The 16,057-nt window shown below is 35.8% G+C and overlaps 2 protein-coding genes and 1 pseudogene across 2 annotated transcripts; 1 reads left to right on the forward strand and 2 right to left on the reverse strand.

Moving 5' to 3' along the window:
- The first annotated feature begins 3,352 nt into the window (after window positions 1-3,352).
- On the forward strand, window positions 3,353-5,741 carry LOC108200690 (probable cyclic nucleotide-gated ion channel 20, chloroplastic). Its single transcript, XM_017368930.2, has one exon. It carries the CDS (start codon window positions 3,667-3,669, stop codon window positions 5,527-5,529), a length of 1,863 nt encoding a protein of 620 aa, XP_017224419.1. The 5' UTR covers window positions 3,353-3,666; the 3' UTR covers window positions 5,530-5,741.
- Window positions 5,742-6,163: 422 nt separating this feature from the next.
- On the reverse strand, window positions 6,164-8,213 carry LOC108200691 (probable cyclic nucleotide-gated ion channel 20, chloroplastic; annotated as a pseudogene).
- Window positions 8,214-10,545: 2,332 nt separating this feature from the next.
- On the reverse strand, window positions 10,546-13,430 carry LOC108201938 (uncharacterized). Its single transcript, XM_017370283.2, has 7 exons — window positions 13,098-13,430; window positions 12,752-12,869; window positions 12,458-12,546; window positions 12,325-12,371; window positions 12,129-12,217; window positions 11,622-11,755; window positions 10,546-11,387 (listed from the first exon to the last, which is right to left on the reverse strand). The coding sequence occupies exons 1-7, from the start codon at window positions 13,200-13,202 to the stop codon at window positions 10,698-10,700; spliced, it is 1,272 nt and encodes a 423-aa protein (XP_017225772.1). The 5' UTR covers window positions 13,203-13,430; the 3' UTR covers window positions 10,546-10,697.
- Between the last annotated feature and the right edge of the window lie 2,627 nt (window positions 13,431-16,057).

Here is a 16,057-nt window from a genome sequence, read left to right on the forward strand (position 1 = left end):
CTTTACATTTCAAAACTTACCATAAATAGTCAATGGGTCCCACCACTTCTCCACTTTTTTTTTCTTTTCACACTACTTTTACTCCACTATCTTCTTTTTATACATTAAAAATCAATGGGTCCCACCACTTTACCCACTTTTCTTCCTCTTTTCCACTACTTTATACATATTTCTTAACCTCCGTGCCCAACCCATTCGATAAGAAATGGGTGGGACGGAGGGAGTACATTACAAGACAGATAATAACGATTAGCTCCCGATACCTATGCTATGTACTTTTTTTTTTTTTTTAACAAAGCACTTGTTTATATTAAATTGCTTCTGAAATAAGATTACAACGGATGATCTCTCCAAAAGTTCTGACATGATTTACATTTCAGTTTTTTAATATGAAATGTACTCCGGACGAAAATGCGACACGGATTTTAATGTTCTTATGAAGTGTATTTGTATAATTTATTTTTAAAATTTTCTTTTTCTGAATTAAAGTTTGGATGTTAAATTTTTATTCAACAACAAAAAAACTCTCAAAATAAGTTACGGAACTATATTTTATAAGAGTATTGAAAAGCGTGTCGAGCAGTTGAAAAGAAACGTATAAAATTAAATATGCGTGTCGAGCAGTTAAAAAAAACGTATAAAATTAAATGAGACAGAGAGAGTATAAGTCTATCATTATTTTTAAGGGTTTTATATCAAATTGGCCATCCATTACGTCAAAATATGTCACTTTACTCACGCATCTCACCGAGATCTCAGCCACTATAAACAATATATATACTGTATCATTTTGCCCACATTACTATTCATACATTTTTACTTAATCATTTATCCCGTTTGTTTTTTTTACTACAAAACCATTTCGAGTGCCTTCATAATTGTCTCTAGTATTTATCAAATAATTTGAGAATTAATAAAGCAACATAGCTATGTAGTTAAAAATATATTTTGTTATAAATATATATTTATGTGATCACCTAAATATATTGCTTTAAATTTTTTTAAAATTATTTTGATAAATACTAGAGACGATTATAAAGATATTTGAAGTGGTTTTGTAGTAAAGAAACAAACGGTTAATTTTTGATAAATGATTAAGTAAAGAGGTATGGATAGTGGTATGAGTTAAATGATATATATTTCGTTTATAGTGGCTTAAACGAGTTAAGATGGGTGGGTAAAGTGAGTCATTTTGACGTAATGGCTGACCTGATATATAACCTTTATTTTTAATTGCCTACGTTTAATTTTCGATAATTAGTTTTGAGTGTTTTGACTGTATCCAAGAACCAATCAACACAATAGAGCAATAAGCCCAAGATATGAAAAGGTTAGTTGGAACTACTTGCTACTCTCAAGGCTGAGAAGGAAGCCAAAGAAACCAAGCCCAAGAGATAAAGTGATAAACCGTGCTAAGCAAAGGTGAAGATGGAGATGAAATCAGCTCGATACTAGAACACTTTTCACACTTTGTTCAGTACATAATACGAAAATTCTATATATAATCCTGTTTACATCATATTATTATTTACCGTCTTTGTACTTAATTTTTTTTTGCTATTTGTCAAGTTATTTTCTAGAAATTTATTTATCAAATTCTAATAAATAAATAGACTACAATCAAATCATCCAGACATATATTATATGTGGCTGAGAAGGATAAACTGAGAGAAGTATATTTGAATATTTCAAGTAGAGTTTTGAAGGAATGGAAAATATCCTCTTAAAAAAAGTCTAAAATTAAAGACTACAAATTTATGATGAGGTTTTGAAACTCCAGAGTAAAATTGCAATAAGCATTCTGCCAACCAAGGTAGATCCTAGTTGTAGACTGTAGGGGTTGTTTGCAGCGAGGGACTTAACAGGGCCGTTTGGGTAAACTTAAAAAAAAGTGCTTATTGCTAAGTAACGAAATGGATTAGAAGTGAGAAATAAATTAAGATTTATAAGTGATTAAACTGTTTGAGATGAGAGAAAAGTAGAATTCCTGAAACAGCTAGCATTATCAGCTACTTATAAGTGATTCTGACTTTTTACATGAGCGGGTTTCTTACCGGAAAAAGCTGGAAGCGGCATCCTAAAGCATTCTGCTTAATAAGCATTCCAGCACCGAAATTGCTAAGCAAGGGGATGTTAAGATGCTTAACAAATATTGAAGCATTCACACTCTGAGGTGCAGACCTTCGAGGACACCAGACTTTTCTCTCGGCTTCTGAGGAGAAATCATCGGATATTTTTTTTTTTGCCAGAGAAATCATCGGATATTAGGTGCCATAAAGAAGGGCTCTCCGCGCCTGCAGAAAAAAAGCGGCTGGACCCTAAGAGGTCACATTGTTCATTTCACAAATGCTGTTTCATCTTCACTGGCCAGTATTATGATGAAATGTTTTTTAGTTGTTACTGTAGTGATATTTTAGTTTCCTTTATGCAGTTCATCGAGTTTTCTTTCATATTCAGTTATGATATGATTAATCGGATTTTTGTTGTCACGGCAGGAAATTAACAAAGATAAGTTATTGAAAAAACAATAGCTATTGAATTGCTTAGCTTCACAGGTACCGCTAATACTTTTGGGGCCGTTTGGCTGGGTTTAAAAGAAGTGACTTATTGCTTAAAATAAAGAAGTAGATTATAAGTGAAAAATTGGTTTGGACTTATAAGTTATTAAAAGTGTTTGGATATAAATTGATTATAAGGGATAGAAGAAGCTAAATCCCCAAAATAAGCTAGGTTTCCTAACCTTTTTTTTGGGCTTTTAAGCTTCAATATAAGTGCTTCTCATAATTAGCCAAACACCTCCATTTAAGTAGAAATCGACTTCTATGTCAAAAAAACCCAGAAGTCCTTTTGCCAAACACCCACAATATTTCTATATATTACTAACCTTAACTAAAAGTAAGTTTGGGAATATCTATGGTGAATACTAAGAAGTACGGCAGGCATTACTCTGCACAGTTGTGTGTTAAGTCCACAAGTAGTCATTAACAACCACTCTATAACTTCACCTTTTCATAGTTGTTTGTTCCACAACGACTCTTATTTCATTCTAGTCAAATACGCAACAATCAATTTCTTTTGGAGGCCGTTTGGAAATTTGCATTTCATTTCAAATAATGGATTTCAAATGAAGGATTTGAGTTGTCATTTCAAATTCTCAGATTTATACTAGTAGTATTTGAATGTGTGGATTTCAAATGAAATCCAAATCTAAATTCCCAAACATGTTATCTGACCAAATCTAGAATATCAAATCAAATCCAGTTTCCCAAACAGGCCATTGATTAATTTAGGTCTTACTTGCTTTTTCTTTGATCTATAGTGAGATACTGAGATCATATGTGTAGTTAAACCTCACCAAGTACCTAGGAGGAAGCTTGTAATGTCATATTTTAAGTAAATGTCTTTGTCTATGTGGTCTCATTCCTCCTTCCTGGAAAATTCCTGCCAAGGTAACCTGAAATTTTCTATTACTTATCGAAGATAAGTTTTAAGATCTTCTTTCTCTGTATTTTTCAAGTCAATCCTCTCTCTATTGAAACATAATTTTTTTTTTCAAGAAGTTCAAAGTTTTTCCCCTTTCGACTAGAGTATGATTGATTAGTCTTCCCCTTTGAATTTTCACTGTCCCTCAGTTTGCAAAATACATGCATGCTTGTAAGCTGAGCAATGAATGAACGAGAGAAAGGTAAGAAATTGATGCATAGTGCATCATCAGTGTGCATTTCAGTTAACTCTCCAAGCTCCAGTAACCGTGAGTTCCATGATGGCCATGACAAAGATCCCAGAGGATGGGCAAGGAGAATTTTTTCTTCACTGTATCAATTCATTCCAGGGATCATGCATCCTCATGCTAAAAGTGTTCAAAGGTGGAACAAAATTTTTATTTTCTCGTGTTTATTTACTGGTATATTAGACACACTGTTCCTCTTTCTGCTATACTCAAAGAAGGATAACATGTGCATAGCAGTTAACCTGACCATGACACAAGTACTTATCGTTCTTCGGAGCCAAGCTAATATCATTTACATGTTTCACATGCTTCTTCAGTTTAGATTGGCTTATTTTGCTCGTAAATCTAGAATATTGGTTCAACATCCGAAAAAAATAGCTCTCAATTACCTTTATGGATACTTTCTTGTTGATTTCTTTGTTGTCTTACCCTTGTCTCAAGTGATTATGTGGTTGGTTCTCCAAAAGTATAAGGGTTCTTCTGGAGCAAAAGACGCAGTTATTTTTTTGCAAGTAGGAATCAATTTTCAGTATCTGGCCATGTTTTTCAGAATTCTACTTATGGTTGTTGGCCAGTCCACAAGCAGCGTCCTATTTGAGTCTTGGTTAGCCAAGTTTGTTTTAAATATACTCGGGTTTGTTCTCTTTAGTCACGTAATTGGGTCATGCTGGTATCTCTTTGCATTACAGAGGGTAACACAATGTCTTAGAAATGCTTGTGGTGAGCTCTGGTGCTTCCCTTATATATATTGTGGGGACGGAAACACAAAAGGGAGATTAGAAGATGATCCAACATCATGGGAAAAGTGGAAGGACAACAAAAAGGCTTCTGCTTGTTTTGGACCTTTTGGTCCAGGTGAATCCCACTATGGAATCTACGTGCAAGCTGTCAGTCTTACGACAAAATCTAATTTACCTATAAGATACATATATTCACTATTTTGGGGGTTCCAGCAAATTAGTACTATGGCTGGAAATCAAATTCCAGCTTTCGTTGTGGGGGAAGTTCTTTTCACTATGTCTATCACCGCTACAGGTCTTGTTCTCTTCTCTCTTCTTGTAGGAAATATGCAGAACTTTCTCCAAGCTGTGGGACGCAAGAGTTTAGAAATGTCTGTAAGGCGTTTGGATATTGAGCAATGGATGAGCCACAGGAAGGTGCCTGAGGAACTTAGAAAGAAAGCCCGTGAATCAGAAAGGTATAATTGGTCTGCCACCAGAGGCCTGAATGAATCAACGCTATTGGAAAACCTACCTGAAGACCTTCAAAGAGATATACGTCGACATGTCTACAATTTTGTGGAAAGATTTCCAATCTTTGGTCTGATGGATGACTCCATCCTGGATGCCATCAGGGAAAGACTGAAACATAAAACATATATTAAAGGAAGCAAAATTTTTGTTCGCGGAGGTCTAATTGATAAGATGATTTACATTGTTCAAGGAAAGGTTGAGAGCATTGGAGAAGACAACAATAGTGTACTTCTGTCTGAAGGGGATGTATGCGGCAAGGAACTTATTACCCTGTGCCTCGAGCATTTTGCCAGAGACAGAATCGGGAAAAAAATTAAGATTCCAGCAGACAAATTGCTAAGCAATAGAATGGTAAGATGCTTAACTAATGTAGAAGCATATGCAATCCGAGCTGCAGACCTGGAGGAAGTCGCCAGTCTTTACTCTGGGCTTCAAACTAGAGATCCTACTCTTCAAGGTGTCACTAGGAAGGAATCAGCTTACACGCAGGGTCGTGGAGCAAATCGTATTAAACTTGCGTGGAGATGTAGGAAAAAGCAGCCCTAAACTGTATCAATATATTCCAGAGGTCATTCGTCCTCGCGCTAATAATGTGCACAAGTGGAACAAAATCTCATCTTCTCATGTATATTTACAGGTTTATTAGCCTCTTTGTTTCTCTTTCAGCTGTAAAATGATCCAGAGAATAAATGCATAGTAGCTAATCAGACGATGACAAAAGTATTTATTTTTATGCAAAGCCAGATGAATTTTGTTTACTTATTGCGCATACTCCTTAAGTCTGAGGGAGGAGCATCACGTGAGGGAGAGTTTCTGGCTTTGTGCGACGAGAAGACAAAAGAGACAACTAATACAACTAATAAGGTATTGCATATTGATACTATCTGCTTCTACGTGCCAATGGATGAATATGAGAATCAATATCCGTTACGTTAAATTATATGCACTTCAGTGACCATGAGTTCTCTAAAAGTCCCTGCAAAGATGCAAAAGAATTCATTATATTACCAAATTACCGAGGTCGAGGATCCGGTATATCTCTTGAGTCAGGTGGTGGATTAGGAGTCTTACGGGAGGAGGTGCAGGAGAGACTTGACGCCTTTACACCTCGATTAAAACTAATTACATCAATTGTCACGTCATGTACAAATTTTATGTACACATTTTGTGCACCTAGTACTGCTTAAAATTCATTAGTCGTATTCAAGTAACTAGATGTATGCACTGCTCATCAAATAGTCTACTGATTCAATCGCTTTTTCCTACATATTATCCATGCAAGTTTAGTTCGATTAACTCTAAAACCCCCCTTGTATTGAGATTTCTTCCTGCTGACACCTTCAACAGGAGGATTTTTCGACACCATCCTAGAGTAGAAGCTGAAGACTTCTTCCAGGTCTGCAACTTGGACCGTGTATGCTCGAACATTCGTGAGGCATGTTACTGTTCTATTGCTTATCAATTTCTGTGCTGGGATCCTAAATCTCTCTCCATTTTTACTCGAAGCAGAATGCTCTAGGCACAATTTGATAAGTTCTTCGCCACAAACCTCCCCTTCGGACAAAGGAACTGCAATTCTATCCGCTCCAACGCTCTCAAGCTCCCCTCGCATAATGAAAAGTGTCTTGTTAATTATACATCCACGTTCCAGAATTTTACTTCCTTTGATATATGTCTTATGTTCCACTCTTTCTCTAATAGCATCTAAGGCCGAGTCATCGAGGTCAGCTAGAATTGGTAATTTTTTGACAAATTTGAAGAGATGTCGACGTATATCTCTTTGAAGGTGTTCAGGTAGATTCTCCAATAGTGTTGGTTCATTTATACCTCTTGTGGCAGCATAATGGTATCGTTCTGATTCACGGACTTGTTTTTTGAGCTTCCCTGGCAACCGATGACGACTCATCCACACCTCAACTTCAAAGTGCCTTACAGACATTTCTAGATTTCTGCGGCCAAGAGCCTGGAGGAAGTTCTGCATATCTCCAATGAGAAGAGAAAACAACAGAAGACCCGTGGCAGTAATGAACATTGTAAAAAGGACTTCAGATACATCTAGAGTCGGAGTCTGATTTCAAGCCAGAGTACTAATTTGCTGGAATCCCCAAAACAGAGAATATACATATCTCATTGGTCCACTTGATTCTGTGGTAAGATTAACCGCTTGCGAATAGATTCCATAATTGAAGTACCCTGCACCAAAACAGGCACTAGCATTGTTGTTGTTCTCCCACCTTTTCCATGAAATTGGATCGTATCTGAATCTCTGATTGTCATTTCCTTGCCCACGATATATATATTTGTAGCACCAAAACGCGCCACAGGCATTCCTAAGACATTTCTTTACCCTCATTAGTGCTAAGAAGTACCAGCCTGTACCAATCAAGTGACTACAGAAAACAAACCCGAGAAGATTTGTAACACAGAGTGACCACCATGACTGAAATATGAAGCTTGTAAATCGATAAGCATGGAGAACTCTGTATAACATGGCCATATACTGAAAAAAAATGGCTACTGCTAAAACCATGGCTGCACCGTGTGCTCTAAACGACAGGTGTAGCCTATCGAGGATCAACCACATGTACACTTGGAAAAGTGGTAAGACCACAAAGAAGTCGACAAGAAAGTGGCCCGAGAGATACTTGAGCGCTACTCTTTTTGGATGGGCGACTAGGACTTGGGATTTTGGAGCAAAATAAGCTAATCTAAAGTTATGAAGCATGTACAATAAGTAAATTATACCGGTCTGGCTACGCAGAGTAATGAACACTTTTGTCAAGGTTCGGTTAACCCCTATGCACTTGTTAACCTGATTCGCGTACAGCAGAAACACAAACAATGAGTCCAAAAGAATTGTGAATAAACACAAGAAGATAAAGAATTTGTTCCAATTCTGCACACTTTTGGCATGAGGATGAATGACCCTGCCTGGAACAAACCGTAGCAGAGACGAAAAATTTCTTCTTCGCCACGCGTTAGCAACTTCCTGTTGGCGATCATGAAGCTCATTGGCGTCCGGAGAGTCCACTGGGATGATTAATGATGATGGCTTCCTGGACAGGGATGCATGAACCGGAGGATACTCAGTTTTAGTCATTTGAAACTAAAAATTTAAAGAGGGACGACTGATCAATTATACATTTCTGTAAGAAGGGCTAAACTGAGAGCATTGACTTGAGAAAGAATATAGAATGAAACCTTTAACAATTTATTAATTTGTTGATGATTGGAAAATTGATGGGAGGAGAAAAGAAAGCCTATTGACCATAATATGATAGAATCATTGACTCCATCTACCACAAAAATTAATTTTAATATATGTGGCTACTGCAAGTTACCAGAAACATATTAAGAATACTTTTCAACATCAGAAAAGCCCGTCTTCTCTCAACTTGCATATAAACTTCCAGGCTTAAGACCATTCACTGGCAGGTGATTGTTACCTCAATTTGATTATCATATATTTTTGTAAACATTCAGATTTCAATTCAGTATCTATATATATTTTTTAAAAAAATAGAAACATATTAAGAGGGCTATGCTTAGTTAACAATTGGTTAATTTAACTTCTCGAAAATCAAAATGGCATCTTAAAGGTAGGGTAGAGCGGATGCGGGCTCGGTGCAGTTTTGGATAAAACCGCAACCGGAACCACATGCCCTCAGTTTTAAAAATTAAAAACCTCAACCTCAACCGCAACCTCATCGTCGGTTTCGGTTCCAAAACCTCGGATTCAGTTTGTATCGATTCGATTTCGGTTATAAAACTGCATGAAAAAAAGAAAAGGAAAGAAAGAATTATTACACATGAATAATTAAAACTTAAGTAAAAATTATGCATCCATCCAAAGTCTACATGAGTATTAATACAAAATTAGTTCAGTTTGCTAAGTGATGCATGCCTGCTAAGTGCATTGTAATTCAATGGAAAACCACACTGAAACTTCTTTTTGGAACACTGGCTGAATAATCCAGTTAAGTATTTGCCGCAATAGTCTAACTACCTAGCCGGACCTGAGGTGATTTGGCTGTTACTAATGAGAAACAACTATTTTTTAGTATGATATTCAAAGATAAAAAGACTGTTTAGCAAATTCTGGTGTACATATAGTCTCAATTCTTCTGCTAATGCAAAAACTGTATTGTTTGCATTTCACAGCAGCTAACAAAATTCCATGATTAATATATAAAAGTTGCAACTGTGAGATCAAAATCAGGTACTGAGCATTTGCAAGCCTATTGCGTGCTCCCTCAGGCCTCAAGTGCTTAACAGTTTCACAAATACATCTGGTTACTTGGTTTAAGGATAAAAAACAAGATGATAATACAAGGAGAATGGTTAATTCTAGATTTCTGGTAAATGTATATGTAAGTCTGTATTTTTAAATTTAAATTTTACTATAAATATTATAAATATTATATATATATGTAATATATTTTGAAAATCGGATCGGTTCGGTTTTTTTCGGATCGGTTCCTTGCTATAACCGGAACCGAATATTCGGTTTCGGGTTCGGTTTTAAAATTTTCGATTTCTGTTTCGTTTTATACGTTTCGGTTTTTAGCGGTTTCGGATATATTCAGATTTTTGCTCACCCCTACTTAAAGGGGACGGAGGGAGGGAGTGATATTTTAGTACTCCTTCCGTTCTTTTTTATTAGTCGCTTTGATTTTGTGCATGTAATTTAAGGCGCCCAAAAAACATACTTCTACGCATTATTTTTCAAATTTTTTTTTTATGAATAAAAATTTAACATTTATATTTTTATTCAGAAAAAGAAAATTTGAAAAATAAGATATAGAAATATGTTTTTTTTGCACCTCAAAATATGTGAAAAAACCAAAGCGACTAATACATAGGAACGGAGGGAGTAGTAGTTTGTAAGAAAAAGTAAATAACGTGTGATTGTCATGTTGACAACCAAGATTCTGGCGCATTTAAAATTACAAAGTCGTCCAAAAGATATTAATAAGTACTGGTTTAACGCAAATTGGTTCGCAAAGTCTCAACGCAATGTTCTCCGGCTCGACCACGTTATCTTCTATCTATGCATTAATGTCCCTAATTTCCACTTTGATCAAAATCAAACATCTCACACTAATTCACATCCCACTTTGCACGTAGTCTATGTGTAATGTGTTGTTGATTCTTGTTGAATATAAAGTATAAGATCCATAAAGGGGCCTCCTCTAACACCTTAAGGTTTTAGAGGGAATGGTTCTCTACATGGTATCAGAGCCAGGTTTGCAGGAGGTCTCGGGTTCGAGCCCCTGCCACCCCCAATATTCTCACAATTTAAAATGGACACGAAGGCAATTTATGCCCCAAAGATGGGCGCCCGTGATCCACTCTTCAACCCAAAAAAAATGGGATTTCGAGTGAGGGGGAGTGTTGAATATAAAGTATAAGATCCATAAAGGGGCCTCCTCTAACACCTTAAGGTTTTAGAGGGAATGGTTCTCTACAATTCTCCCTTTCTTCATTTCATTACACACTGACACTGCTTATCAAATTCCATGCACTTGAGGCATAAATAAATTATAAGATACCAACCATGAAACACGAAAATTTGTTCTGAAATTCGAACCAAAAAATAATAATTTAGTTATACTTCACAAGTCGACATTTTACTTAATTCAGAACCGCTTTCTGAAATTTGAACCAAAAAATAATGTTTTAATCATACTTCACAAGTCGACATTTTGCTTAGTTTAGAACCGCTGTGATATAGACATGTGGCGACGTCTAAGCTGAGGAGAGATGATGGAGACGAGGCCTCCTAGGGGAGGCCTCATTTTAGACCGATAAGTCATCTCATCGTATGGGCGCCTGTAGAATTTCAAGAACATCGAAAACGATTCGCGACACTTGTCGGACTTGCTGATGTGGCAGTCTTTTTTACCAGTGAAGAATGACATGGCTGGTGACTGGAGAAAGGATGCCTTAGGTGTCCTTGGCTGTTTGACACTTGTGTGATCAAATGCATGAGTCTTCTGAGGCAATGGTGTGGTTGGGAAAAAGCTCTTCCTCACAACGTTGTTGATGTTGCCACGTGGAGCCCTGGCAGTTGGGGAGGCAAATGAGAATGACCTGGCATTGGCCGATGACGTCAGCGATGGACCGACCAGTGATGGGTTGTTGGGACCGACTTTGGATGCGGATGTGTCACCGAAATTGAGGTACCAAGGCTTAACAGAGTCGAAGTGATGAGCAACTGTGAAGGAGAATCGAGACGAGGAGCAGGAACCGATCTTGGTCGCTGAAGGCACTGAACAAGGATTAAATCGGAGCGACGAGGCCCGTGGATATGATGTGAGATCATTGAACTCCATCGAATCTTCGAAGTCGAGTGAGCAAACAATTGCAGTAAGTGGTGACAACTCAACAAATGGCTTGACACCCTGCATTACATGGCCACAGTGTTTATAATCATAACTGAAACACAAAATTACCGTACAGTCAAAAAGTAAGCTGGTAAAAAAAAAAAGTCATCATTGGTAGTCATAGTTACATGCATTCTCATAAAAATCCATGTCACATATTCGACACAGATTAGCCTCTCCTGGTTCCGTCACAACTTTATATTCGAGTCCAACGAAAGAATAGTAATAAGCAGTAGTTAAAAACAACTTTACCTTCCAAAGGTAAGAGAAGATGGAAGGAGGATCAATGACAAAGGCCTTATGAAGACGAGAAGGGTAATAATCAGCTATTATCTTGAGAGTAGCAAGCAGCATATTCATGAAAGCTGCCCCTGATCTGAAAAAACCTACAGTAGCAATATCCATGTATTGTTAGTTTACCAAACAAATTATTACTACATACATTAATCAATGTCCACCACTACTTTTACTTTGTCTCAAACAAAAGCCAAAGTGTCTAAAGAAGCAGAAGCCTCATTTTCACCAGAGAATGGCATGCTTTGTTTGAGTTGGCCCAGACACTTTCTGTCCCTATAAATTAATTGAAATTCTAGCACAAGGGAATTACCATTTATTGCTTTCCCTTGCTGCAAATTTTTACTACTACAGATCCCCAGAACAGGGCTATTTAATGATTCTGTCTTAAAATTAAAATTCAATCTCTTACAGGGAACATGGATTTATGGTTATTGCATGAATAAAAGCACAAACTGGACTTACTTGCATCAATCAAAACCACAAATTGCTCCACATTTTTTGCCATGCTTTGTATTGCAACCTCCAGTGTAAACACCACCAGTCGAGCCAACCTGAAAAATAAATTTTAAAAAAAAAATCATATATATGCATACTAAAAGTACTAGCTAGCCAGTTTTTTCATACATGAAAACAACTGCTGAGATAGATATTGGCTTACATCTTCTGTGAATGAAACTTGTGATAGTCTTGCTTGATTCGGAAAATCTGAGGAAAAACATAAGTATATAAGATCAATGCATTATGCCTGCCAAAATGACTGAGTGAGGATATAATGAAGGAAGAAAATGTACCAAGACGGGTCTAGATTCATCATCGTAGCCTGAGACATAAGCCACACCGTCAGCAATCTCAGCAGAGAACTCATCAGCTATCAAATTCTCTGCACTCACAAGCATCACAATGATTAAAATACAGTGGCTTATCATATTTCACTTCTTTACTTTAGTGAAACAAAATGGATAAAGCAAAAGGCTGAACCGGATAAACTATATTGTTAGTATACAGACACATGTTTGTTGTACATATAAAATTGTGATGGTACTGCTTTATAGGAAATACTTTTGACAAAATGAATGAAGGTGTACCAATGCCAATACTCTCCCTCCAAGAAAGGCAAGCCCTTAGATGCTTTGCAGCTTTCTTGACGTTCTCTCCTTTTGATTTCAGAAATCTCTCTATGCAACTGGTGCTGCAATATTTGTCCTGCCATCAATGGAAATATGTGTGTTAATCAATCTGTTACAATGTCACTTCAGGAAAATAAATAAAAGGGAGAGAGGGAGAGAGAGAGAGAGAGAGGGAGAGAGGGAGAGAGGGAGGGAGGGAGGGAGGGAGAGAGAGAGAGAGAGAGAGAGAGAGGGAGAGGGAGAGGGAGAGGGAGAGAGGAGAGAGAGAGAGGGAGGGAGGGAGAGAGAGAGAGAGAGAGAGAACCTGTTTGAGGGAGAGAGGAGCTTGTTTTTTGAGGAGATGAAGAACAGCCTCAACTCTATTCCCATTTTTTTGAAGCTTGTGATCATTAAAATCCAGCTTTCCCATTCTCAAATATTTCACAATCTAAACCTGCAACTTCCAATGAAAACAGATAGAAACTCCAGTATATACAGATGATGTAATCTCCCAATAAAAGCAGAAGCAAAAATTCCAGACTTCTTGTTTACGCAATGAGTTTAATTTAAAGAGAGCAAGTAGTGGTCTCTAGCTCAGTAAAATCTAGGGAGAGAGAGACTTTACTTTGTTTCTAGAGTTGTGTTGGATTGGGAGATATCTAGTAAAGAAGAAAGGGTTGCAGAGTAGTATTTAAAGCCATGAGGCAAGCCGTTATTTTGATAAAGCTAATACAAACTCAAGTCAAAATCATGACGTTCGGAAAGCGATTCCTAACGGAAACCATTCTCGACTTATGTCAAGATTCCTTTTACATATGATTATTCCGTATTCCAGAAATATTGAAATAATTAAGTGAAGTGATACAAAATTTTAAGGATATAATAAATTTTATATTATCCAATACATGCATACATATTATAAAATTATAGTATATTTTTATTAAATTATTAAATGTATCAAGAAATCATGATTGGGGATCTTTGATGGGTTTATGAATTAAGTATTTAAATTATTGTATTTGGGCTAATGTACTTCAGCTTATTTCGAATTTGGAAATCAGGCTTTGGCTCGATTTTCTAAAATAACTTGGGATTCGACCAAACTTGAAACAGTATTATCCAATATGACTAGAGGCACGTTCGAGCAAAACTTTGTTATGAGATTAACACTTGCATGTATCATCATTGATTTCATATAATAAGTATGATAAATAAATGGTCGCTAAATGAGAAAAAGAAGGAATATCAAGTATATCTTGGAAGCGTAAATATCACTAAGTTTATCGAATTGTGAGTTTTGATGTACATATTATTGTGAGGGTAGAATCATTTGATCAATTTCAAGCAAAATTTTGTAATGAGATTAACACTAGCATGTACCATCATTAATTTCATGTTACAAGTATGATAAATGAATGTTCACCATGATAAAAAAAGAATGTCAAGTATATCATGAGATTAACACTAGCATGTACTATAATTGATTCATGTTATAAGTATGATAATGTTCGGTAGGGAAAAAAAGGGAATGTCAAGTATATCCAGGAAGCGTAAATTTCACTAAGTACAATACTTAAAATATATTGTTTTCATGACATTAACAAGGTATTATTAAATTCAATGATCTAATGCATAAAAGAAATAGTGTGTTTATTGCTATTAAAACAAGATTATTTTGTAAATATTATTTATTAAGTGTGAACACGTAGAATTTAATTAATGATATAAAATTGTCCATCACCTAAAACAAATACTCCCTCCGTCCCAGTGAGTTATATACACTGGGATTGGACACGGAGACCAAGAAAATGGGTAAGAAATAAGTAAAGTTAAATGAAAAATGGGTAAAGTGGTGGGACCCATATATTTTTTAATAATAGATTTGAGATAATGGAGGAAGGTAGTGGGTGTAATAGTGTTTTTATTGTTATAAAATGGAGATAGTGGGAGAATGTAGTGGGTGTAGTAGTGTTTTATATTATAAAAAGTTGCTATTTTGGGAATGTATAGAATTGATGGGACATCCCAAAAAGGAAACTGTATAGAATTGATGGGACATCCCAAAAAGGAAACTGTATAGAATTGATTGGGACGGAGGGAGTAGTCTCATGGTTGTAGGTCCCACATATGTTGTGGAATCATTAGAGGCAGACATCTCATTATCTTATGCAAATCTATTTGATCATCATATAGTGTGTAGAACTGTATTAGTATCATATATATTGAAAAGAATGTGTATGAAACTATGTGTTCATGTGCAGTCAAAAATAATCAAGAACAACCAATAACTCTATATATTCATACATTTACCTTCTTCTTCTTATACCTTAATTAGAAATTGAACTAACAAAAAAAAATTCACCAAAATAAAAAAAATTACGAAATTGATTTCTTTGAATGAGCAGACAATATAACATCAAAATAAAATAAAAAATTATCATTACTGAAAGAAAATCTTACAGATAGATGGTGAGCCTTTCGATACGATTTTTTGATAAGTCGAACTCAAAGTGTATTACTATACACTGCCAATATTAATTGTGTCCGGTAATGATATCATATATCATTGTGTCTTCGCCACTTATCAATCACGTAAGATTATAAGATTGAGATAAGTGAATAGATATGGAGATGGAAAGAGAGTGGACTAGTTTTACGATGTGTGAATTTAGAAATTGAGACAAAGAAAAAAGATTATGTGAAGAAAATAATATAAAGAGAAGAGATGTCGAATGAAACAAGAGAGGTGGATGGTTTCAGTAAATACAGATTTTTTGAGTTAATTACGCAGCGAAAAGAGACAAGAGGATAAGTTAGGTAACGTTTAATGAAAAAGTAACGTATGAATGAAACACTAATGTAATTTTATGATAAATTAGATGAGAATATAATTATGAAAATCTATATAAATAAGATGATCAAACAAGTTAATATTTTATATTATATTTTTTCGAGTTAATTGCAAAATGCATCCCTCTAGTTCGGCTCAATTGCAATTATTACCTAAACTTTAGATAATTGCACAATGCATCCCTTGACATATTTTAGCGCCACATGTTGAACCCTTTCGACCCATTGTTTTCATCTATTATAACCTATCAATATGTTAGATTAAAAGGGTGAAGTAGACTTAAGAGCCTATGACATTAAATTTTAGTTAATTCTGAACTCTATTTCACCTTTTAATTTTCATTGTGATAGATTAGAACAGACAAAAATGGGCTAAAAGGATTCAATATGAGGCTCCAAATATGTTAATGGGTGCGTTCTGCAATTATTTAAAAT

Source organism: Daucus carota, chromosome 9 (genome assembly GCF_001625215.2).
Source record: "Daucus carota subsp. sativus chromosome 9, DH1 v3.0, whole genome shotgun sequence".
NCBI lineage: Eukaryota > Viridiplantae > Streptophyta > Magnoliopsida > Apiales > Apiaceae > Daucus > Daucus carota.

Bases quoted from the DNA above. Each gene is read 5' to 3' on its own strand.
- LOC108201938 (XM_017370283.2), bottom strand. From the start codon at position 13,202: ATGGGAAAGCTGGATTTTAATGATCACAAGCTTCAAAAAAATGGGAAT. The intron at 12,547-12,751 runs GTACACCTTCAT...TTGTGAGTGCAG, and splicing joins GAGGGAGAGTATTGGCATTG to AGAATTTGATAGCTGATGAG. The intron at 11,388-11,621 runs GTAAAGTTGTTT...CATGTAATGCAG, and splicing joins TCTTCTCTTACCTTTGGAAG to GGTGTCAAGCCATTTGTTGA.
- LOC108200690 (XM_017368930.2), top strand. From the start codon at position 3,667: ATGAATGAACGAGAGAAAGGTAAGAAATTGATGCATAGTGCATCATCA.